The sequence below is a fragment of the Monoraphidium neglectum genome, assembly GCF_000611645.1.
Source record: "Monoraphidium neglectum strain SAG 48.87 unplaced genomic scaffold scaffold00392, whole genome shotgun sequence".
NCBI lineage: Eukaryota > Viridiplantae > Chlorophyta > Chlorophyceae > Sphaeropleales > Selenastraceae > Monoraphidium > Monoraphidium neglectum.
This window is the reverse complement of record NW_014013236.1, coordinates 3,383-26,470: the sequence shown is the minus strand read 5'-3', so window position 1 is coordinate 26,470 and position 23,088 is coordinate 3,383. Positions and strand designations below refer to the sequence as shown.

At 64.7% G+C, this 23,088-nt stretch overlaps 6 protein-coding genes across 6 annotated transcripts in view; 2 read left to right on the top strand and 4 right to left on the bottom strand.

Annotated features, from left to right (window-relative positions):
• Positions 1-2,025, bottom strand: part of MNEG_3203 (phosphoglycerate mutase) — a gene marked incomplete at both ends in the record, with an annotated part of 3,363 nt that extends 1,338 nt beyond the window's left edge. Inside the window, 5 exons of the mRNA XM_014048325.1 lie at positions 377-582; positions 770-953; positions 1,210-1,271; positions 1,575-1,616; positions 1,963-2,025. Of these exons, the coding sequence (XP_013903779.1) occupies positions 377-582; positions 770-953; positions 1,210-1,271; positions 1,575-1,616; positions 1,963-2,025 (557 nt within the window). The remainder of the gene's footprint in view (positions 1-376; positions 583-769; positions 954-1,209; positions 1,272-1,574; positions 1,617-1,962) is intronic.
• Positions 2,026-3,387: 1,362 nt separating this feature from the next.
• Positions 3,388-4,887, bottom strand: MNEG_3202 (Transcription factor bHLH34; the record flags this gene model as incomplete). Its single annotated transcript, XM_014048324.1, has 3 exons — positions 3,388-4,047; positions 4,279-4,420; positions 4,643-4,887. The coding sequence occupies 3 exons, from the start codon at positions 4,885-4,887 to the stop codon at positions 3,388-3,390; spliced, it is 1,047 nt and encodes a 348-aa protein (XP_013903778.1).
• A 941-nt stretch (positions 4,888-5,828) lies between these two features.
• Positions 5,829-8,312, bottom strand: MNEG_3201 (E3 ubiquitin-protein ligase; the record flags this gene model as incomplete). The annotated part of the gene is made up of 5 exons (XM_014048323.1): positions 5,829-6,284; positions 6,457-6,645; positions 6,953-7,054; positions 7,259-7,614; positions 7,829-8,312. 5 exons carry the CDS (start codon positions 8,310-8,312, stop codon positions 5,829-5,831), a joined length of 1,587 nt encoding a protein of 528 aa, XP_013903777.1.
• Positions 8,313-9,872: 1,560 nt separating this feature from the next.
• On the bottom strand, positions 9,873-14,011 carry MNEG_3200 (serine palmitoyltransferase, long chain base subunit 1; the record flags this gene model as incomplete). Its single annotated transcript, XM_014048322.1, has 9 exons — positions 9,873-10,376; positions 10,593-10,664; positions 10,951-11,074; positions 11,431-11,502; positions 11,925-12,064; positions 12,292-12,405; positions 12,716-12,802; positions 13,039-13,269; positions 13,721-14,011. 9 exons carry the CDS (start codon positions 14,009-14,011, stop codon positions 9,873-9,875), a joined length of 1,635 nt encoding a protein of 544 aa, XP_013903776.1.
• A 416-nt stretch (positions 14,012-14,427) lies between these two features.
• MNEG_3199 (PKHD-type hydroxylase ofd1) lies at positions 14,428-19,741 on the top strand (the record flags this gene model as incomplete). The annotated part of the gene is made up of 14 exons (XM_014048321.1): positions 14,428-14,437; positions 14,657-14,947; positions 15,197-15,296; positions 15,666-15,779; positions 15,992-16,083; positions 16,392-16,501; positions 16,763-16,907; positions 17,184-17,278; positions 17,498-17,654; positions 17,860-18,117; positions 18,383-18,501; positions 18,861-18,935; positions 19,235-19,359; positions 19,606-19,741. The coding sequence occupies 14 exons, from the start codon at positions 14,428-14,430 to the stop codon at positions 19,739-19,741; spliced, it is 1,827 nt and encodes a 608-aa protein (XP_013903775.1).
• Positions 19,742-21,686: 1,945 nt separating this feature from the next.
• The window catches only part of MNEG_3198 (hypothetical protein), a gene marked incomplete at both ends in the record, with an annotated part of 1,828 nt that continues 426 nt past the window's right edge, over positions 21,687-23,088 (top strand). The window contains 4 exons of the mRNA XM_014048320.1: positions 21,687-21,735; positions 21,943-22,103; positions 22,389-22,705; positions 22,928-23,054. Of these exons, the coding sequence (XP_013903774.1) occupies positions 21,687-21,735; positions 21,943-22,103; positions 22,389-22,705; positions 22,928-23,054 (654 nt within the window). The remainder of the gene's footprint in view (positions 21,736-21,942; positions 22,104-22,388; positions 22,706-22,927; positions 23,055-23,088) is intronic.

Sequence of the window (23,088 nt, the reverse complement as noted above, 5' to 3'; positions counted from 1 at the left end):
GGGGGGGGGGAGGGCGGTGAGGGGCGGAGCCGGGGTGCGTGTGATGCTGGCGCTGAGTGACGCCCGGGATGACGCGAGAGCGACCCTTGATGCTGCATTTGCTCCTTTTAATCGTCGGCTTTGCGCGCGTCGCGGTAACCACTACTCTTGCCGCGCGATCTGACGATGCTGCCAGGTCGCGTAGTCTTTCACGCATGCACTTCAACGATTGGCCTTGCACGCCAAGCATGCCGCTCCCCTGCGACCCCACCCCAAAACCACTCTACTGCTTGCAACCCTCCCAAACAATCTTGGGTTGCTCCAACCATTCCCGCGACGCCAGCACGTCCCAGCCCAAACCGTCGCCCCCCAAAACCCAACACCCCCCCCCCCTCACTTGATGCACCCAACCAGCTGGTCGTAGCGCGAGTGCACCCCGCCGTCCGACAGCAGACCAATGAAGTGCACCGTGTGGTCCGCGAACGCCTCGCTGATCAGCTTCCAGCCGGCGCCCTCGTACATCTTGCCTGTCTCGAGCGCGATGTCCACCAGGCGGGCCCCCTGGTCCACCACCTGGCCGGAGCCCAGCGCGTTGTGGCCGACCTGCGGGGATGTGGAGGGGGGGGGCAGCGGCGTTTGGTTGCGGACGGGTTCGATGCGACGCGGCGAGATGAGATGCGGCGTGATGGGATGCAGCCGTGAGTTCTTTGAACGCCAACAGGAATCAAGGGGCATGCGGCGTGCACATGCGTGTGCGCTTCTGAAATCTGCAAAGGCATGCGCCTCAAACCCTCAGAGAGCGAGCGGACATGAACGAGTCTGCTGTTTCATCGCCCGCCGCCGTTGCTTTGGCCAGCGCAGCGCCCGCGGCGCCTGCCGCCCCTGCTCCCTGGGCGCCCCGCACCTCGCTGTTGCCCATGTCGGCGTCGGAGGGCAGCCCGACCGCGGTGCCGTGAGCCTTCACGGAGCGGTACCTGCGCGCGGTGCCGGCCCGGGGGGGGCGGGGCGCTATGGGGCAGGGCGGGCGCCGCACCATGCACGCGCGCTGGATGACAATCGAGGCAGCGCGCTTGGGCGACCTCGGCCCTGACGAACGCAAGTCGCAATCTCCACGTCTGGCGCAGGCTTGCACGTTAGAGGGAACCAGGGCTGCCAGGAAGCGCCTGCTGGGCGCCCACCCCTGATTTTGGTCCCTCAAAAGCTGAAGGCCCCGCCTTCAGGAGACCGCACCTCTCTGGCACGGCCTTCAGGGCATCCGTGTTGGGGGTGTCCGCGGAGAAGACGGCGTTGTACTGCAGGGTGCAAGTCGGGGAGCACGCGCGTTGGCGGGGGGCGCAGGCGTGAGCGAGCCTGGTGTGCATCAAAGCCGGCGTCGTGTGGGGAGTGACATACAGGCAGACATACAGGCAGGAGGCTGTGCCGACCCGGGCGTTCGCGATCCACATCGCAGATTCTGCCAGAATGCACTCCATGCAGCACTGCTCCGGCGGCGTGGGAGCGCGCCCTTCCATGCCACGGCATGCACCATGATTTGCAACTCGCGGGACCGTGCGCAGCATCTGGTGACAGTCGCTTTTTGCATGCGGTCGGCGCACCTGATCCTCCACATTGACGCCCCATCCATCAAGAATGCACACCTGGGGGTGCAAACAGACGGCGCAGCATGCACGCATGGATGGGCGGTACTGTGTGTACGCATTTCCGAGCGCACATGCGCACATGCGCACGTGCACGGCGAGCGCACTTGCAGGCGCGCCCCCTCGCCACGCCCACGCCGTTGCGCAGTTGGCAGCAGAAGCATCGGTCTGCTACTCAAGTGCGTGCCAAAAGAGCAAACTCAATGCTGCAAGCGCTCCCAGCCAGAGGCTTAGATGCAGAGCGCCGCCAGCACGTAGAGGCACGTAAAAGTGACCGCCACGACGCGTCTGGCCGTAGCAACCGAAAGCCGGCTGAAACATGCATCGCCGCTGCGCTGCCGCTCACCATCACGGGGCCCTCAGGCTTGGGGATTGTTGGGTGGGCAGCCAGAGTCATTGAGGGCGCCATGGTTGCGAGTCGCACGGGCGGCGCTTGGGCTGCGAATGCTGCGGCTGCACGAGGGGCCTGGTGCTGCGAGTGTACTTGTTCAAGTGCGTGGGCCGCGTTGTACCCACAGCGGGACCTTCAACACGGCGAGGCCGGGACGGAAAGGACTGGGCTGGGGCAGCAAGGGCTCTTTCTCCAATGAATACAGATCACTCTGACTTGGTGGGCGCCTTTACGCGACCACTGTAGGAAGTGACAGGCAAAGGTGTAAAGTACAGGTCAAATATAGATCGCCGGTGATTGAGACACCACCTACGGACTGGATTCCACAGTGCGAGTGCCGGGATAAACGCTCGTGGCGGCGTTGAGCAGCAAATGTTCGCCGCAAGCTGTTTGAAAAATACACATGCCATATGCTTGCTGACACGTGCCAAGGCAGCGTGGCGCGCAGGTGCGGCATCGGCGGCGACCAGTCACTGCTGCTGATGCTGCCCAACAGAAGCGCTGCTCTCCTGCTTCAATGCTCCCGCCCCCCTTCATCTACAGCCCCTTGCAGCCCTCACAGAAATCAAGATTTCAGGTAGGTGCTGATTTGGTTACATCAACACATACCCCCTGCACGAATGGGACTGGGTGAGCAGATGCGCGACCTCCAATGCGCGACGGGTAGGGTTTGGTGGGGAGCTCTCACTCCAGAATGCACAGACCCTGATGTGGCATGGTAGCCTGCCACACCACAGCATGTAGATGAGTCACCAAGCTGTGAGTTGCGTTACATGTGTATGTATGGGCGCGAGTGGGCGTTGGCGCGGACGATGGACGCACGCATGTGCGGGCGAGGGCAAGCCCCGACACTGGTGCCGCGCACTGCGCGACGTTTGTGGCCGCGCCAATTGGGGCGCATAGCACACAAGCAGCACCGAGGGTGTGGTCGCCTGTGATTACGTTCAATAAGCACAGAAAGTGCTTCGGTGGGCTGGGGTTAAGCCTATCCTTTGCAGGCGGGGTCGTCAAGGGGGGACTAGATGTGGGGGAGACACTCATGTACTTGGGAGAGGCGGTTTGTGCATGAAGTAAAAGTGTTTAAGCTGCAATCAAGACACAACAGACAGCTCCTGCGCCTTTGAAAATCGGTAGGCCCCATGCACGCAGTCACAAGGGGCTTGGCGGGGGTACAAGCGCAGAGGGCGGGAGCGGGCGCTGCACAGTTGCGCGCACCGAAGCACAACCCGTATGCTGCCACCGCTCATAGCGGCGGATGGGGCGCCGCGGGGCACGCTGAAAAAGTCAGGCAATCCAGGGAAAGCCCATGCATGCGCAGGCTGATGGGCATGCGTCGGCAGGCGCAGGGTGCCCTGCGCATGGCGAGCGAGCGCAGCTGCATCAAGCAGCCGGCGGCCGCAGCAGCGAATCCTGGTTCGCATCTAGCATGGTCGGCGGCACCATGCTCTGCCAGTACATGGGCATGCCGCCCTGCCCCATGCCGCCGCTGCTCATCATGGCGCCGCCTGCCGCCGCCATCATCGCCTTGCTGTCCACGGGCGGCGCAAAGCCGGGCGGCAGCATAACTTGCTGTTGTGCTGCTGCCTGAGGGTCAGGGCCGGCCGGCTGCTGCTGCCACATGGATGGCAGGGGCTGCGCAAGCGACTGCTGCTGCTGCAGCTGCGGCTGCTGCTGCGAGGGCTGCTGCTGCTGCGGCGGCTGCGGCTGCTGCTGCTGCTGAGCCGTCTGCTGCTGGTCCTGCTGCAATAACTTGGCAGGTTGCGTGCTGCCTGACGGCGCACGGGACAGCGCCTGCACATCTGGAGGCACAACCTGCTGCTGCTGCGTCATCATGCCTGCCGGCTGCATCATGCCCATCATGCCCGGCGGGCCCATCATCATGCCCCCCACCGGCTGCTGCATCATCATGCCGCCGCCGCCCATGCCGCCTGCCGCCATGCCGCCGCCGGCCATGCCGCCCCCCTGCTGCTGCAGCACACCGCTCTGCATCTGGAAGAACATGGCCTGTGCGCGATCGCGCTCCAGGTTGGCGGCCTTTTCCTGTGGGCGTGAAGAATGACAGAGGTTGGCCAGCGAATCATCCGGTTGAAGATGTCAGCAAACACGCTGTCGCAGGCGTCATGGCCGTCCACGCGTCCGTGTATGAAGCAGGATGGCACAGGATCTCCCACCCACTCCCCTTCCCCCCGAGGCACCACGCAGACCAGGCTGGATGCGCAGGGCTGGATGCTGAGCTCACAACAGACGTGCTACCCAGTTGCTGACGCCCACCTCCAAAAACTTGTTCAGCTGTTTGAGCTGGTGGTTCTCCACCTGCAGCTGCTGCACTGTGCGGATCGCCTCCTGAAGTACGGTGAGCTTGTCTGTCTTGGGCTCCTTGTTGGGCTCCACGAGCTGCGCCAGCTCCACAAACCTGCAGGACGCACGTCCAGGCATTGCAGAGAGGAGGGCTTCCAATCAGCAGGCGACATCTCTTCAACTCAGCTGCGTGGCAATGAGCCCGAAGCTAGAACGCCGCAGGGCTGCCGCAAATGTGATCGTACCGGAAACGTGCAGCGACGGCATGCGACCACGCAACGCCCTCTAGCGCCGCTGCAGCACGCTCAGCGAGCTGCTTGCATCCTGCAAAACCCACCTGTCGTTGATCTTTTCTCTCCGAGCCTTCTCACGGCTGGCCTTGTTGCGGGCAGCATCAGAACCCGGCGCCCTGCCCTTCTTGCCACACCGCCTGCCCCCCTCCTCGTCTTCATCCGAAAGCTCATCGCTGTCCACGTCGTCGAGCTGCTTGGTGCGCTTTCGGCCCTTGCCGCTGCTGGTCGTGGCCCCCGCGAGTGCCGCTGCATCGAGGTCCTGCTGCGCCAAAGGGGCCACTGCCGGCATTTCATCCGATTCGCAGAGAAATCCATAATAAGCGGCGTGCATATCAGCACTGGGGGCCTCCATGGTGCTGCCGGCACGACCAACACAATTATGGCAATGATCTCTGCGGGGCTGCCCTATACCGATCCACAAGATCGACTATCGCAGCAAACCTATTGGAATCCGTCCGAGGGCAGCGGACAACCGTTCCTAACGCTGACACTTTGCAAGTGCAAGAGACGAAATTGCGCGGGGTCACCCAGGCTGACATTTGCAAGGGTCGTTACGACAGATTTGACAGCGACGCGACATTGAAGGCTGCATCAATCCTAAGATGGCACCGCAGCCGCCAAAGCTGCCAGCGCGTGTGCCGTGCGTGCGCTGCAAAGTGGAGCCACAACTGTTTTTGATGTGCGAGCCGCACCATGGGTGGTGCATTGAATGCAATAATTAGTTGCCATTTTGAAATGGCAAAAAGAGAGCACATAAGCTCTCGGTCTGCTTCGCTTTAGATTCATGGGCTCGTTGACTACGAGGTGAGTGATGTTGTCGAGTGATCAGGATCCCAGGCCCTTGCCCGCACAGGTTTGCAGGCAGTGGGGCATCGAGTTGTGTGTGCACCGGCAAGACAGGAGCATGGTGACAGCCGAGTGAGAGTCAAACGCCACAGGGTATGGATGCAGTGCGCTTGGCACCCTGTTCCAGAGCATCCATCCATGGCGACAAGCCACACACTTCTGTACAGAGAAAACTATACAGTTGCAGCAATCCAGCGGTTGACGCCCGCTCGCGATAGGCGAACCGTTTGCCACATACCACGTGCCACGTACAAATGGCTACCTTCTGGCGCTCTGGTCAAGCGCAGCGCGACTGGGAGCAGTGTGCCGGCTACAGGGCAGGAGGGCACGCGTGCACGTGCGCACGCGCCACAGGGCAGGTGTGTGCATGTGCGCGGCCAAACCTCACATCTCGTCCTCTATGTGCGAAAACCAACAGCGATCCGGGCCCAGAGGGCAGTCGTACAGCGACTGCGAGTGGCGGCATGGCGTGCGTGACACGCGCCGCCCGTTGCGAAACGGCCGCTGCTCCGCCTGCCGCAGCAGCACCGCCTGCGGCGCAGCCGCCACCTCCCCGGGCTCCTCCGGCACCGAGAACAGCGGGCAGCGGCACGCGGGCGTGCCGTGCGCGTTGTCGGCTGTCGGGCGCTCGTCTTGGTAGCGCGCGCCGCAGGCGTAGCAGAACGAGCAGCCGCAGCGGCAGCGCATGTGGTTGCAGCCCTCCGACCGCTCTACGACGTGCCCGCAGCCGGCCGCGGGGCACCGCTTCCACTGCTGCGCCTTTGCGAGCTGCAGCATGGCCGCGTCTTCCACGGAGCGCAGGGCGGGGGGGAGCGCCTGAAACTCGGCGCAGGTGAGGCCCTGGCGTGAGAAGGGGAGGCGACCACCATTCGAGCAGGGGTGGAGGAGCGCGTCTTGGCACCAGCGGCTTGGCGCAAGAACAGGCAGCGTCACGGCACGCTGCACGCCTTGCAGTTTTCTGCGCTAGCCGTTGCACCACGTGGATGGGCCTTCTCCCCTTCCCCACACACACCGTGTGCCAGCCGGTGATGCTGCATGCCAGGCAAAAGCGGCGGTGGCAGGAGGGGCACTGATAGGGCCCCTCCTGCCCGTCGCCCTCCTCGGGGTCTGGGCGCTCCAGCAGGCACGAGCAGTCTTTGTAGGGGCAGTAGGTGCGCAGCGACGACTCGATGGACTCCTCGGCCACAAGACACTCGTACGCCTGCAGCACAAGCGGTGAATCGCGCGCGAAAGTTGGTTGCTGCGTTCGCCTAGGTGGCGCCATGGTGCCAGCATCCATGGGGGCAAGCCAGCGAGTGCCGGGTGGGATAGCTTCGAGAGTGGGGGTTGCGTGCTCTTGGCCGGTGGGTACGACACAGCGCCTCTTGGAGCGCAACAGCGCAACCAACACCCCTTCAGCCCCCCTGGTGCCCGTCGTCCCCAACAGCGGCCCAGCGCGCTGGCGCGGCGCAGCGCTGTGTGCGGCCGAATCCCAGCACCCCTCGCAGTGTGCGCCTCGCGCCTCGCACCTGCAGGTCCCGCGGCACGTCCTTAAGCAGATGCAGGACGTCGTCGTGCGCCAGATCACGGCCGCAGCCGGGGCTGGGGCACGCGATGGGGTACCTGCGGGCCTGAGGGCGCGTGGTCCGTGCCATGGCGCGGGCGGAGGGCGCGTCAGGGGAGGGGCGTGCGCGGGTGCAAGCCTGCCCGGTGCGACCTGTGAAGCTGCTGACCGCGAAAGGACAGCACTGTCAGCAGGCACGGCCTGCAGCGGTCAAACAGCTGTTGCCTGCGGCGGCAAGGGCCGGCCAAATAGCTGCGTGCGGCGGCCGCACCTGCACCACGCCCTGCACGTACTGCCGCATGCAGCCGGCGCAGAAGTGGTGGCCGCACGTCCCCCGCGACGCTGACGAGGACGCGGCACCCTCCGGCAGCCGGGCGGACAGCATGACGTGCAGCGGGAAGCGCTCGAAGCAGATCGCGCAGTCGGCGCCACCGGCGCCGCCTGCTGCGCCGGCCTGTGCCTGCTGAGCCCGTAGCTCCTGCGGCCGGCCCTTGCCCTTGGCCTGCCCGGGGTGCCCCGCCAGAGGGGGCCGCTGGGGCGCTTTGCCGGCCGACAGCCGCGGCGGCGCCTGCTGCAGGCGGCTGCCGCTGGCAGCGGCGCCTGTGCAGTCTGCGCTTGGGGCGGGACCTGCAGATTGGTGGTGATGGGCGAAGGCGGGTCTCGTACACCTCTGAAGGATACCCTTCAAGCGGCAACCCGCATACACACGTCCACATCACAGCACACTGAGCACAGGCAGAACTGCAAGCAACGATGGATAGCGGCCCAGTGCGTGCCGAGGTGCGTTCGGATCCGGTCATCGGCTCTGCGCAGTCCAGCAAGGGTCCCCCACGCCGCCCACCTGCGCAGCCCTCAGCAGCAGGCACCACGGGCCGGCTTGATATGTCGAGCGGCCGCTCCAGCAGGTCGCCTTGCTCCTCCCACATGTCCTCGTCGCACGTCGCGAGCGCCGCCGCGAACGCCGCGTCGTGCGCGCGCAGCACCGACGCGTCCCAGCGCTCGCGCGCGTCCAGCGCGGCGGCGAGGGCCGCGGACGCCTCCTGCGCCGCGGCCTCGTCAGCCTGCATGCGCGCGGCCGCGTCCCGCCCCTCCTCGCTGGCGATGAGCGATGCCAAGACGGCAATCTGCTCCTGCAGCAGCTCAGCTTCTCCGGCCTCATCCGCCATCAGCACGGTGTCCGACATGTCTGCATCCACGTCTGCGCCGCAGCTCAGAAAGCTGGTGAGCGCTACCTGGGCGTCAAAGCAGCGCTGCAGGCGGTCTTGCAGCTCCGAAAGCTGCAACCGAGCAGCCAAAACCTCCGAGCTGTGCAATGGATCCTCCATGGGTCCGCTTGATGAGATCACGGTTCGAGTGTCGGTGTGTGCACGAGGCGAGGGTCGCAATCCAAGCATTCACACACAATTCGTATTGGTCAGGGAGACCACGCTGTTTAGCTTTGAACTTGGACCACAACATTCAGTGACAGGTTTGCACTACGCCGACGCCGGTAGGGTATGGCTGCTGCGACAGTGCTGAGGCCCACATATGTGGAATCTTTTGGATCAATGTGCGTCGGCTGTCATGTATGGTTCATTTGAACAACGCCAGGATCGTGGCAAACATACGGTAACGCAAGCGGATGGAGTCACCATTTACGGGGTGAGCATCCCTTTCCCATCGGCACAGCATCCCTTTCTTGTGGCCCCCACCGAAGCTGGCTGGACTGCCCAGAATACACAACACACGACCCTATGCCCTCAATGCTCTACCTGTGGGCAAGCTTTGCTACAAGTCATGTACTGCAGGGTGCCGCTGTCCAAGTTGTTTGAGCGCCCATGCACGCAGGTCCAGCTGTCGCGAGCCGCCTCGCTGATGAGCTTCCACAGCCTGCTGTCAAGCAACGGCTCGAGCCAGAGGAACGTTCATCCAACGCAGGTCCCCCAACCCGCTCCCTGCGCCCTCTTCCCCCAGATTTCGTGAGCCTGCGACGCGGCTGGCGTGTCAACCCGCACCTACTGTGTGGGCCCAGAAGCCACCACCAGGTCTGCCCAACCGTCACGTACACACCAGCATGCGCAGGGCGTTGCAGAGCAATGCCGCCCGAGCACCCGGGTCCCGTGGCGCACGAGGCTCTTCTGCTCGCTCAAATGAAGCCAAACCCGAGTCTGCATTGGTGTGGGCTGTGGCACAGCGCCGCCTGCTGATCGGGCGATCACCCGGGCCCTCGGCGGCATTCCACACAACCTCGCGCGTGTCTGGCCCCTGTGCAGATTGAACTATTGGACGGGCCAAGCAGCATGACGTAGATGTATGGTAAGGTCGGCGCCACGGCCTCGCTCGGCCTCGACAGCTGCTTATAGCTGCGGCACGCACCTGCGTGCTCTCGCTGTGCTTGCGGGTCTGTCATGCCAGGGACGCGGGCGCTGACGCCCCAATCAGCTCTGACCTGACCTCCGCTGCTCGCTGCAGCGGAACCAAGGACACCGGCTCGTGAGTGCCATTACTCAGCCGACCATCCTACATGCAGAGATGCCTTCAAAACGTCGTCTGGTCATTTCGACCAAATGGGTCACAGGGAGGTAAGACATGTGCACGACAAGTTGCCAGAAGTACATGCGACGGTGGTGGAACAAACTCAGCAATTGTGTGTTGTCAGGTGCAAGAGCGTGCGCAGGTCGGCGCCAGTAGGGTTCACAGACCGTCTCAAAATTGTGGAGGGTTTAAAGGCGCACAGAGCGGCGCACGCAACGAGTTCACTGTGCTCCCTGCCGGCAGCACGCGCCGAGGCTGCCTTTCGTCGGGCCAATTCGTCCGGCCCGGCAAGGGGGCAGGCCCTTGCAGCCTCTATCTGTCTGACTACTTGCCGCTGCTGCGTGCTGCCACAGGGCGCCGCCGGCCGCCAGTCAGCTGCCGCTGAGCAGCGCCCCCGCCGCCGCCTCCCGCACCGCGTGCGCCACTTGCTCCACGCGCCCCTCCTCGGCGAGCGCCGCGTTGACCACGATCTTGACCGACGGCGGGGGGTGGACCTCGTCCAGCACGCTGTACCTCGGCATCACGACAAAAAGCCCGTGCTCGTTCAACAGCGCGTCCGCCACCCGCCTCAGCGCCCCCGCCGCCGCCGCGCCCCCGCCGCCGCCGCCGGCCCCCGCGCCGGGCGCCAGATGCAAGTGCAGCACCGGCGACGCCGCGCCGGGCCCGGCCGCCGCGCCCGCGAGCCGCAGCCCGGGGACGCCCGATGCGAGCGCGGCGCGCAGCGCGGAGGACGCCGCTCTAACCTTGGACGCGAGGAGCTGGCCGTCGGGGGTCCCAAGGATGCGGAGCGCCTCGATGGCGGCGGTCGCGAGGTAGGGGGGCAGGGAGGCGGAGAAGCAGTAGCCCTGGCCGCACAGCCGCTGGTGGTCGCACACCTGGCGGGCGGTTTTGTTTTTTGATGGGAGGCGGAGTTCAAGGCGTGATTGAGCGGTCCAAGGCAACGCAGCTCTTGTGCAGGATGGAGACCAACGACGCTATTTAGACTGGGAGGAGGTCGAGCTGGAGGGAGAGGGCCCTGGTGGGCAGAGACGGGCTGCGCGCCAGCCGGGCAGGGGGTGTATGGGCAGTCTCCCAGCCCTCCACGCGCCCACCTCGCTGTGGCCGACGCAGAAGCCGCCGACGCTGCCGAGGGCGCCGCTCATGGAGGCGCAAATGATCTCGACCTGCGTTCCGTGTGCACGTGCACGTGTGTGTGTGTGTGTATGTGTGTGTGTGCGCGCGCGCTCATGTGTGTTGTGTGCTTGGGTGTGAGGACGAGTGTGGGTTTGTGGAACGCTTGTCAGGCCAGCAATAGGACGAGTTTCGAATGACAACGGGCTGCGGCCTGGTTCTCCGCAACCCTCGTGGCTCCACAAACCCACGCACCGCTAGCCCGCTCGCAACCCTCCCTTGATACCCCCCCAACCCCAACCCACGGCCCGACGCACACGTGCCCGGCGGGCCGCGCACCTGCCCCGGCCGCAGCCCAGCCGCCTCGCAGGCGCCCCTGCCCGTGGGGCCCATCACCCCAAAGCTGTGGGTCTCCTCCACACAGAGGCGGTACTTGTGGCGCTCCTTGAGCTCGTGGATGCGCCTTTCGGGGAGAGAGTAAGATTGGGTTTGGGGGCGGCATGGGGGAGGTTTTAGGGGTTGGGGTGGCATGCGGGAGAGGAGTAGGGTTGGGGGTGGTATGCGGGCGGGGAGAGGGGCTTATTTCTGGAGGCAGGTGACATAGGAACGCCCGCACACACGCACGCGCGCGCGCGCAGGTCGCCCGAAGGCCTGGCAGCTGACCGCCGGGCAGCGCCAGGCGCCTGGCACAGCCGCGGTGCCGCGACGTCGCCCCTGGGAGGGGCCAGCGCAACCAGTCGCGCCTTCGCTGCTGTGGGTGGTTGAGAGGAACGGACGAGCACACGTGTCGTGCGGACGCACGCGCGTCGTGCCGCTCACTTTAGGGGCGCGACCTCCCCTGTGTTGCTGTAGACGCCCTCCACCACAATCATCTTCCGCACAAGCGGCTTCCTGCGGGGTCGGGGCAGAGGGGAGGGCAGAGGTGCAGAAATGGAGGGATGGAAGGGGGCCCAGCTGAGACGCTCGGACGCACGAGCTTTTTGCCCGGCGGCAGACGGCGTGACGCGCAGGGGTGGGCGCTGTAAAGGCCGGCCCTGGCGCGGCCGCAGGTGCGCGGCCAGGGGAGCGGCGCCCGATCATGGCCCCAGCGCAGGAAGCCCGCCCTTGGCCCGGCCTGTTGCCACACTCACACCATCGGGCCCTGCCGGCACAAAGCTGCCGCTTGGCAACTGAAGGCGAAAACCAGCAGACGCGCGGCGCCGCCCGCCCGACTCTGTCAGCCCTGCCCAGAGGAGGCCCCGCCGCCGCCGCCGCCGCCGCCCAGCGAACGCACCCGTGCCCCCCCTTCATGCCGCCCCCCCGTCCGCCCGCACCTCTCCCGCCGCTCCTCTGCCTCGATGCGCTCGAGCAGCGCCTCCAGGTCCGCCGCGTCGTTGTGCCTGAACGTGTACACGCGCGCCCGCGACAGCTTGGCGCCCTGCTGGATTGGGTAGCTGCAGCCCTCGTCCATCACCTGGCCGGGGGGCCGGGGATGGAGGTCAGGGGCGCGGCGGTGTGACAGCGTTGTGGCGGGCGATGACGCAGCAGGACTGTTTGGGAGGCTAAGGTAAGGGGGGCCGTGCCTTGGGCAGAAGCTGTCATGAAATACCCGAGGGTGACGGGGCCGCGCGCGGGGGCCCCGGCGCGCGCGCGACGGCTGGCGTGGCCCCGCGCTGAGTAGGCAGCGGCCGCGGCGCTCACCAGTATGTCGGCGCGCGACGCGAACGCAGGTATGACGGAGGCTATGGTGGCTATGTCGTAGGAATATATGATGGCCTCCTCCTCCCCCATGAAGGCCGCCAGGTCATGCTCCAGCTAGGGGGGGGGCGCAGGGGTGATGGCGCGTTGTGCGGGGGTCTGTGGGGGGTGGTCTGTGCGTGTTGCTGGGTGCTCTTGTGAGTGGCCGCTGAGCAGCGCCACCCAAGCAGTGTGGGACCTGCAGCGGCGCCGCGTGGGTGTCTGCTGCAATCTTGAAGCATGGCCTTGCATCGTTCAGGGGCGATTGCAACACGCACGCGCGCACGCGCGCACACAAACACACACACACAATCTCTCATGTGTGCACACATACATATGTGCACACACACACACTCACACACACAGGCACGTGCGCGCACACACCCACCTGCAGGTGCACGTCAAAAGTCCCATAGAACCCGCGCGGCCCACAAGACCCGACGCCGTAGCGCTCCACTGTGGCGCGCGCCGCAGCCTGGGAGCAAACGCGATGGAGCAGGGAACGCGCCAGGGGGTGAGTCCAGCAACACATCACTCAAGCAGAGGAGGGACAAAGCGTGCACACATCAGCGTCTCCGCGGCCGCTGCTGTCCCACTCCGCTCTGCGCTCTCCGCGTCAATTCGCACAGCCGCGGCAGCCGCAACGGCGCCAAGCCGAAGCACCGCCCACCCGACCACGGCCCAGACAATCGCCGTTAGCCGCCGCCGCACCCGAACCCGAACCCCCCTCGCGCTGCGGGGCGGCGCCACCTGGACTGCCGGGTCGTTGCCCAGCCCCAGGAAGTCCGCAGCCGCCAGGTTGAGCGCGCGCCGCCCCGCCACGGTGACCCAGTGGCTGCTCTCCCACTCCTCAATCACGGGAGGGTCTGGCAGGCGGTCCTCCTCTGTTACATCCGGCACGAGCGGCTCCGGCTTCCACTCGCGGCAGAGCTCGTCGATTTCCTGTTGTAGGTGTCGTGGGGTGTGGTGGAGTTCAGGGGGTGCGGGAAGTTGGTCGGGTTTCAGGTGAAGCAAGCGAAGGCGTGTAGCGCAGGATGGGCGGGGGTCGGCGTTGTGCAGGGAGGGGGGGCGCTGGGGAGAAAAGGGAGGGGACGTGCGCTTGGGGACCGGCCCTGGGGGCTTGAGAGTCGCCGGTCTGGTGCGGCTGCGAGTCGGCTGGGCTGGTCGAGGGCTTCAACCGCTGCAAACCGCAGCTGCGCGTGCGCCCAGTGACACGCGCATCGCACGTCTTCTTGCGAACCAATTGATCAGGAACATTCCGGATCAATTCGCATGTGCGTGCAGGGTGCTGTCCTACACTCGATGAGCGAGTCAGGGTGGCGACGCCGCTTGGTGCAGCGTCTCAGCGTCGAGCAGCTTGCTGCGGTTTCGCCCGCTCGCTGCTGCGCCCCACCTTCTCCGTCAAGGGCTCCTCCTCCTGCTCCTTCTTGGGCCGATAACCGCTTTGGAAGAACAGAACGAGGATGATGGCCATAAGGCCGCCCTCGATGAAGAGGTGGCCCTGGTGTTCAATGAACCAGCCCGGGTGCAGCTTGCCGCCAGGACCGAAAATGTCCCAAAACTCGCGCCACGCCTCGCGTATGGGCCGCAACCGAAGTGCCTGAATCGCCAGGATTATTTGGGCAGCGTCCAAGTCACGCAGGGAGCCGGCCAGCGCGTTCAGCGAGAGCGCCGGGCTGCGCATAGGCAGTGCCTGCCCCAACGCGACAGCACAGAGTGCCACGGCGCTCAAAAGACAGGCACGCCTCATCAAATGCATCGTGATGCTGCTGGACCGCCCAAACGAGTTTGAATGATCTGCCGCTGCTTGTGTTGAACTGTAGTCGAGGATGTCAATATGGCGTCGAATACACGAATTACAGCGACGCAAGCAATTGTTTTTTATGCATATATATCCTGCGGCTAATGAAGGGCGTTTTACCGTACTTGCTGGTGTTGGTGCGATGACTGCTGCTGCAACCACCCCAGAGAGCAGACACGCAAACACGGCGTCAAAATAAAGTTTAAGTTTTGATTGTTTACAACTCTTGTTCAAGACGGTGTTTCCATCAGTGGTCGCACTCTAATCCCGACAATCCAGCCCGCGTGCTGGGCGAGAACATGGCTGAACGTGCGTACTTCAGTACTCTAGGCGCTGCATGAACGCGTTTGCGGCTGCCCCGTGGCTCTGGCGCGGCCACTCGTCACGCGGCCGTCCAGCCGCCGCGATGTGCACGCGCATCGCCGCGCGATGCCCACGCCCGCGCAGCGCGACTTCAGCCGTCGCTGTGAACATCGGCCTGATGTTCCCCTCCTCGCCCCTGGTGTCCATCATCAACCCCATCCGCAGCTGTGCGCGATACCGCGGCCGCCGCGGACGCGTCGCCAGCCGAGGCCCCGCCCGCCAAGCGCCTCAAGACGCTCGGCGCCCCGCTCCGCCCCGGCATCATCCGCCCCTCGCTGCTCGCCCCCGAGTCCGCCAAGCGGCTGCGCGCCGCGCACGACGCGTCGGGCCCTTACACGCACGTGGTGCTTGAAGATCTGGCGGACCCAGATCTGCTGCGGAGCGTGAGGGACGAGGTAATCAACAACGTGCAGGCCACTTACAAGGAGACCGATTTGTTCAAGGTCTTCCAGACAGGTCGGCTCCGCGCTCGGCCGTGGGGGAATCGGGGTATCGAGGGGCGGGGCAGAGGGCGTGAGCATGGGTTTGGGTGTCGGGTCCTGGAGCGGCAGCGAGGCCGGCACAAACGGTCGGAACAGGGCCCGCGGGGCTGGAAATGCGGGGTCGTCGGCGCGGCGGCTGCCGTGGTGGTGGTGGCGGAGACGCTCACGACCCTACGTCACCTGCGTGTCGCCTTCCCACCCAACCCGCCTAATCATGCAACAGGTGACCTGGCCAACCTGGACGAGCTGGACCCCGCCAGCGCCGCCAAGCTGCCCTCCCTGATGCGGCTGAGGGACGCGCTCTACTCCCAGGAGTTCAGGGCGTGAGCTCCCCCACCCCTGCGCAGCCTCGCACGCTGCAGCACACAGCCTCCTGTCCAGGGGGAGGATGGGTGGTTTGAAAAAGGCCTTTCTATATGGGGGGGCCATTGTTCTTGACAGGGTGCCGGCATGTCCGTCGGATCACGGCATGGTCTGGTGTCATTGCTGTTGAGGCCTCCTGGATCTTATACAGCAGAAGGGCCTCCATACCAATCCCCAATTCTGACCGTGCTGTGCGCCTGCGACGCCCTGACACGAATCAAAGCTCAAATGCCGCCCCTGCCGTCTCCAGCGCGTGCGTGTCATCACATGCATGTTTGTGGCCCGTCTTTTATGTGTGAACTCCATGCCGCCCTCTCATTTTCCCCCAGTTTTGTGCAGTCCATCACGGGGTGTGGGGAGCTGTCTGACAAGACGGACTGCTCCTGCAATGTGTACGCCAAGGGGGGCCACCTGCTGTGTCATGATGATGTCATTGGAACACGGTGCGCAGTACTTGGTGCTGCTTGAACGGCTGCGCCATGATATGGCCCGTCCATACAACCCTTGTCGCACGCACAGTCGCGCATGTGACATTCAGCTTCTCTACCTCACGCATGCACGCACGCACACACACACACACACACGCACCCAGGCACACACACAAACACACACACACACACACGATCCCAACCTCACAATATCCCGCCGCCCCCAGGCGCGTGTCGTACATCATATACCTCACAGACCCCGACGAGCCCTGGAGGGAGGAGGACGGCGGCGCGCTGGAGCTGTATCCCTGCGTGGACGGTGGGCGTGCCGATGGCGTTTATGCGATTCTGTGGTTCCGTGAGGGGCCTGTCGCCGCTGACTCTGCGTCATCCCGTCAATGGCGCCTTGGGCATTGAGTGATTGACGCCGAACACCGCCATTGCTTTGCGCCCAGGCCGGCGCTTGTGTGGTTCGCAAGTGTGTTTGTTTGTACGGATCAGGAAGGCCGCTGTGTTGATGGTTGGTCACGGCGTTGAAACTTGGGAGAGCGGAGCGAGAGGCGGTGGCTGCCGCCTTTCTCAATCGTGGACGCCTGCGCACACGGCCCCCCGGCCCCACCCTTGCAGGCGAGGCGCACACGCCCGCGGTGGCTCCAACCACGTCCCTGCTGCCCCTCTGGAACACGATGGCCATGTTTGTGGTGCAGCCGGGCCGCAGCTTCCACTCGGTGCAGGAGGTACGCGTCGCGTGTTGTGGCCGGAGGGGCTCGGTGACTCGATGTCCAGAGGGGCTCCTCACAATGAACCACATCCAAGGGAGGCAAACGCTCCATCAGAAGTTTCCTCCGGCATCAGGCATCCATATGCTTAAAGCTTCGCAAAAGCAAAGGCGCCGTGCGGTCATCTCGTAGCAGCAGCCCCAGCACGCACCCACGGAACGACCGCAGCCGGTGTCAACTGCGCGCTGGCTCGGGCGATCCTGCACCCCCATGCGCCAGGTCTTGTCAGCGGACAAGCCGCGTTTCTCCATTAGCGGCTGGTACCACGCCCCTGCAGAGCCGGCCGGCAGGGAGAGCGCCAGCCTGCAGCAGCTGCAGATGGACCCGGGGCAGGACTGCATCCAGGGGCACGCGCCCTTCGAGGGTGGGTTGAACGCGCCCGGTTCGATACCCCTTGAGAACATTTTTTTCAAAGGGGAGGCGCGCGGAAGAGCACGGAAGGGACTGGTGTGTGGATCTCGGCGCGCCTCGGCATTGAGGGGGCGGCCAGGCTCGGGCGCTCTGATCTTGGGGGCTCCAAGGGCCTTTATATCTTGAAGCTCTCATCTTGTACTTCATCCTTCAGAGTCATCCCACTCAACTGACCACACAATTTTCGTTATCAAGCAAGACGTCTTCCCCGTGGGGCCCCCACTTGCAGGCGGCGCCGCGGACCGTGATCTGTCAGAGGATGATCTGGCGCTGCTGCGGCGCTGGGTCAACCCTGCATATCTTGACTCCAAGGCTTGGCCCAAGGTCAGCCGCCGCGCGCGCCGCTGCAGGCGCGACCCGCCGTCTGCCGGCATCGGGCCCCGCTTCGTCGCGTACATGTCGAGCGAAGCCATTCGCGTCGCCCTCAGCCTCTTTCGCGGCTCAAAGGTTTCGTCGCCGGCGCTGCGGCTGCGCCCTGGGGTGCAGCCCCCCCTCCCGCCGGAAGCGAGCTGACTTGTCTCGGCGTCAAACCCCCCTCCACAGATCCAGTCGCGCTTCGAGGACAGCGGCAGCGTGCAGCTGCAGCGGTTCCTGCTGCCAGAGGTCGCAGACCCAATCGTGTCCGCCGCCGCGGCCGCCGACGCGGCGCAGGGCATGGGGCGCGGCCGCCTGCCGCAGCACAGCGCCGGTTGCAGCGAAGGTGCACGCACGGGTTTGAGCCAAGGGGAGCTGCTCGGATGAGCCAGATGCGCGGTGCTTGGCCTTGACCGCGCGTCGCTGGTTTCTTGAGAAAGCAAGCTTGTCGTGCGGTGGCCGCTCGCTATCCAACACTGCCCCCACCTTTCATTCAAGCGTTGGGCCTGCCGTGCTTCCACCACCTCATCTTTTTGGCCCCATCTTTTCAGGCTGGGAGCCGGTCGGCCCGACCCACAAGCAGCGCTACCTGCGCTATGTGGGAACCCCCGCCGCCGCCAACGGCGCCGCAGCAGCGGCCGGCGCCGACGCGGCGGCGGCGGGGGAGCCCCCAGCAGCAGAGGCGGGGCGGCGGCTGGCGGACGTGCGGCGCAGCCTGTTTGAGAGCCGCGCGTTTGGGAAGCTCCTGCGGGCGTTCACGACCATAGACATGCTGGGGCACGCAGGGGAGGTGCGGCGGATGCGGCCAGGTGAGCGGCTGTGGCTGTTTCGCCAGCTAGGTCTGTCGGAATGCGCAGGCAGGCGGGGGTGGGAGGGGGCATGGTGTAGGTGGGCGTCACCAGAGGTTACAGCTCGGACACCCTTGCCATGGGAGCTCGATCTTTACCCTGCTGATTTCTGTCTTGAGATATATTTATTATACATATTGAGGTGTGAGAAAAGGGGACGGTGGGCGCAAAACGGCATGTACAGTCCGTCATGTGTGGCCCCTCTCGCTCCCCGGACTGTGTCCAGGCCTGGACTACACCGTGGCGCACTACGGCGTCATCACGCGCGACCCGCGGCTGGACTGCGTGCTGACGTTTGTGGACGACAGGGAGGAGGCAGACGCGGCGGACTGGGGCGTGGGGGAGGTGCGCCGGGCGGGCGCGCTTGGGGCTTGAGCTGGGTCGACACAGGCTGGGGTTCGGGGGTTGACTCAGCAAGGGTTAGCGCTTTGATTGACGTGATGAGCCTGTTGGTGGGGGCTCACTGTTTTGCGGGCTGCGCGAGAGAGGGTGCGGATGCCCCGCATTGGAAGGGGGCCGGCGGGCATCCCGGCGGCACCTGGTAGGTGCAGTCGCGCTTGGCGCACACCCGCCAGCCTTGGCGCTCCACGCGTTGCAGATGCTAGCGCCCTGCGCATCCTGCAGCTGTCCGTACACCCCGCCTTGGATCCGTTCGCGCCTCACGACCCATGTGTCTTGCCCTCTGGCTCGAATCGGGCGTGCAGGTGGGCGGCTTCGAGGCGTACCTCCTCGCTGACGAGGACAAGGAGGGCGCAGCTGCGGCAGACACGTACCGCCAGGTGTGGCCGCCCCTGGTCGCACAACATTGTACTTCGCAGCCGTGCCGCGGCCCCGTGGGTGTCCCTCCGCTTGCCACAGCCCTGGGGACGCTGGCCCCTCACGCTCTGTTGTCCGCTGCTGCCACACGCGCCCTTCATATACTCCGGTTGGCCCGCCGCAGAGCCGCGCGGTTGCCGCCCCGCCGTTCGCCGCGCCGCGGCTGTCTTGTTGTCGCAGCTGGGGAATTGCCGCCGCCAGCAAATCTAGACGGTGCCGCCCCCCCGCGTGACAACCTCAATATGTCATTCGCTCTCGACAGGACGCGAACGATGACTCGGGGGTGATTAACGTGCCGGCGGCCGCCAACAGCCTCAATCTGCTGCTGCGCGACGCCGGCCTCATGCGCTTCGTCAAGTTCGTCAGCGCCGCCGCCCCCGGCAGCAGGTGCGGGCCGCGCGCCCCGTCCTCCGCCTGCCCCCGCAGCAAGCGGCGGCCCCCGCCTTTCAAGCACTGCCCTCCTGGCCCTGCTTGTGGCGGCGGAATTCACCCCGCCTAGCTGGCCGCGCCAGCGGCTGACTTCTGTGTTTAAACCGCTGTTTGGCGCCGAATTCCCCACAAGGCTTTACACTTGCACATGCACAGAGCCCTGGAGGCAAGCCTGAACCCTGCCTTGCACACTGCTGTGTCCAGGTGGGACGTGGCCATGGAGTACCTGCCAGAGGATGACGGGGAGGAGCCGGATGAGGGCGAGCAGCAGGAGCAGCAGGAGCAGCAGGAGCAGCAGGAGCAGCAAGAGCAGCAAGAGCAGGAGGATCAGCAAAAGTAGGAGCAGCAGCAGCATGATCAGAAGCAACAGGATGGGCAAGAGGAGGGGGAAGGCGTGCAGGCAGCCACGTGAGGGGCTGTTCAAACATTCGGCTGAGTGACGGCGCATTTAGCGTTTGGTCGGGTTGGGATCCTGCAGTGCAGATTGCGCAAGGGGCTGGATTACGGTTTCAGAGTGTTGAACTTACTTTCTGTGACTGTACAGTTGTGGACTGTTGACGGCTTGTTGGTTTGGTTGGTCCACGTGCCTGTGGGTCTGTTGAGGGTTCACCGTGGCGCTTGTGCTTGAAAGTTGTGCATAGATATCAGGCATCAGAGCTCCGTTTGCGCACACCGCTACGTTGCTGTGCATGCACCAGCTCGTCTGCTGCAAGGTAACAATGCATGGCGAGCACACCAATGAGCGCTTGCAGCAGCGGTGCGACGGCCCGTGTTCCCTCGCTGGAACGGAGAGACCATCAGGCTTCCTGAGATGGCTACATGACAAAGTCAAACATTGCATACTATAGGTGGCTACACGGGCAGATGGGCGCTCTCCCCCCCCTTGGGATTGAGAGGGGGGTGCATGCACAGCATACACAGTTTTGTGGTGCCGCTGGTAGCAAAAACTGGGTGTTTTACGTTCACAAGTGACAGGCAGCACTGCTTTAAAGACGTTTCTTGGCTGCTCTTGCCAGGCACACCGTGTTGGGATGAGCCAGGGAAGTAAGGCAGCATCACAAATTAGTCAGGCATCGTTCCGCAGCATACCATGCAGTGCAGGGCTGCAGAATGGCCAGGATGGTTATGGCCATTGTGGGCCCAACCAGGCCCCCACTCATCACTTCATCCAGACGGGCGGCTCGCGATTGCGGCTCTGAAGTTATGGGTTCAAAGCACACGAGGACGATGCGTGCCCTTGGCATCATATCGTCTTGGGTCGAGCACGCGGGTCAAGGACCCAACAGCCATTCTCAAATCACTGCAACGATGGCATAATCAGCGAGCATTGGAAACATGCAAGTTGCCGCAGTAAGAGAGGAATATAGATCAATGCAGTCATGATGATGATTACTTATTTGTTACCGCGTCTGCAGCCGCAAGACAGCCGCCGTGACAGCCGCCGCGACAGCCCGCCGCCTCCCCCAGTGGTCAGGGCAGGCAAGCAGGCAAGCGTTCCACCCACGCAGTCATCAACAGGCAGCCAATCATGCATCCGTACATGGTCGATAAGCGAAATTGGCGCCAGGCAAGTGGCAGCTGCTGGGCTGCTGCCACCTGTGCAGCTGGCCAGCTGTCTCCGGGCACGCGCGCATGTGCTCGCTGTGCAGACTATTACCCTGCCCGGGGAACCTCTGAAATTCAAGGATTCGTGGTGTGGCATGGAATGCAAGCAATTTAGCACGGCTCTGGCCATCCGCTGAGCAAGCGATGTAGCTGTGTGCCATTGGTGGTCGGCAAGCGCACCAACGCAATCCACTTGAACTAGGCTTCATCCTGGACGTGCCACTTCAAATTAGGTTATTTGATGGTAAGTACACTCTTTTACTTGCTGAATCACTACCCGAAATCTGTGACCCGCTCCACTATCCGAGTTCACCCACGCCGACGACCAGCCAATCCACACGCTCTTCACCCAATCGCACGGCGCTGATTGAAGTATTGTTCTATTTGAGACCACTTGCGCAAGGTGCGATGCGGTGTACCCCTCTGCGCGGGGGTCCAAGCCACCGTGCAGGGTGGCTGCGCTATCACCGTGCCTGTGTCCGTTGGGGCCCCAACTCTGCAGATATCCTGTGATTGTTTCAAAGATCGTACATTGTGCGAGAGGAGCGGTCTGATGCGCCCGGCAGCAGCAGCAGTTCGGTGTCACCCCTGAGAAAAGATCAACCCGCCTGCATGCACTGAAATCGGAAGCCCTCCTCCCTGTCCCTCCCCTGTTCTGCAGCTCAAACACCCGGCATACCATGGCGAGGGTCAGCTTCATCCTCGCGTCGGCGTTCATCCTGGTCTCTGGTGCGGAGGGGGGGCGCGGCGCGGCGCCGCGCAGTGTGTGTCGCCATGCGTGCTCGCCCGACTACATGTGCATGGAACACCCGCCACCCACGAGCCCTGCCAGTGGCGCCACGCAAACGCAGCACTACAGCCTGCCTCGCACGCACGCGCCGCCTCAGACCCATACCACTTCTCACCACAATGCCCCAACGCACCCCCCCTCCCCAGGCGCCAGCGCGGGCCGCCCCCTGTTCGACCTCATCTCTGGGGCGGTGGCCGAGGTGGAGGGCGCGGTGGGCCGCGGCCTGCGGCAGGTGACGGACAGCTACACCACACAGGGCGGCAACCAGTACAGGAACCCGGTGCAGATCTACGCGCACGCCCGCGAGGTGCGGGGGGACGGCGGCACGCGCAGATTCGCACCTGCACGCCGGCTGAGCGCGCCCCGCGTCACTGGCCCCAGCGGGCGTTTCCCCTCTTCCTTGCGTCGCCGAACCCCCATTGAGCCTGCCTGAGTGGCGCAACCAAGCAAATCAGACAGCCAGACGGTTCTGCCCAAGCTCCAAGCGCGCCTGGCCCCACCCCTGCCTCCTCGTGCGCTGAGATGAAATGGGAACGGTCGTGCTCGCAGGACGTGACACCTGAAAATCCCGACCAATTTCCTTGTCCCGCAGGCCGAGGCGTGGTCCCATGCGCGCGCCATCGGCATCTACCAGAACCAGGGCGCGCAGGTCACCGCCGCTGGCGACACCTACCCCTCCGGCCGCAGCCAGGCGCTGTCCCAGGGCGGCCAGGACCGCGGCGCGCGCGTGCGCAGCACCGGCGGCTTCCCGCCCGCCAACGTGCTGAGCCTGTTCGGCCCCACCGCGATCGCCACCACCGAGCTCGGCTTCCGCGCCATGTCGGCGGTGAACGCGATCCCCATGATCCGCTCCAACAACGACAACACCGGCAACCCCTTCCGCACCTCGTCAGCCTCCACCACCTCCAGGTGTGAAAATGGGGGGTCTCAAAGCACGGTCGCTGCCTGCTTGCTTTGTTGCAACCGGATAAGGGGATGACAGAGACAGTAACACAAAATGGAGCGGCTGCGTCAGCATCAAGGCGAGGGGGGGTCGGCCGGCCTGAGACCGCAGTGTCTGTGGCGGTTACCTTGTCGCGGCCGGGCCGGCGCAAGCGTTGGCCTGCTCACGGCTACCGCCTTGCTCCGCAGGTGGGAGACCGTGGAGCCCCGCCAGGGCTCTGGCAGGGAGCGCCTGGTGTTCACCGACAGCCTCGGCTACACCGAGCGCGGCCCCCTCTCGAACGGCATCTCGGAGAGCGGCGGCGGCCCCACCGCCGTGGCGCAGGCGGGAGAGGCCACGGCCATGTCTC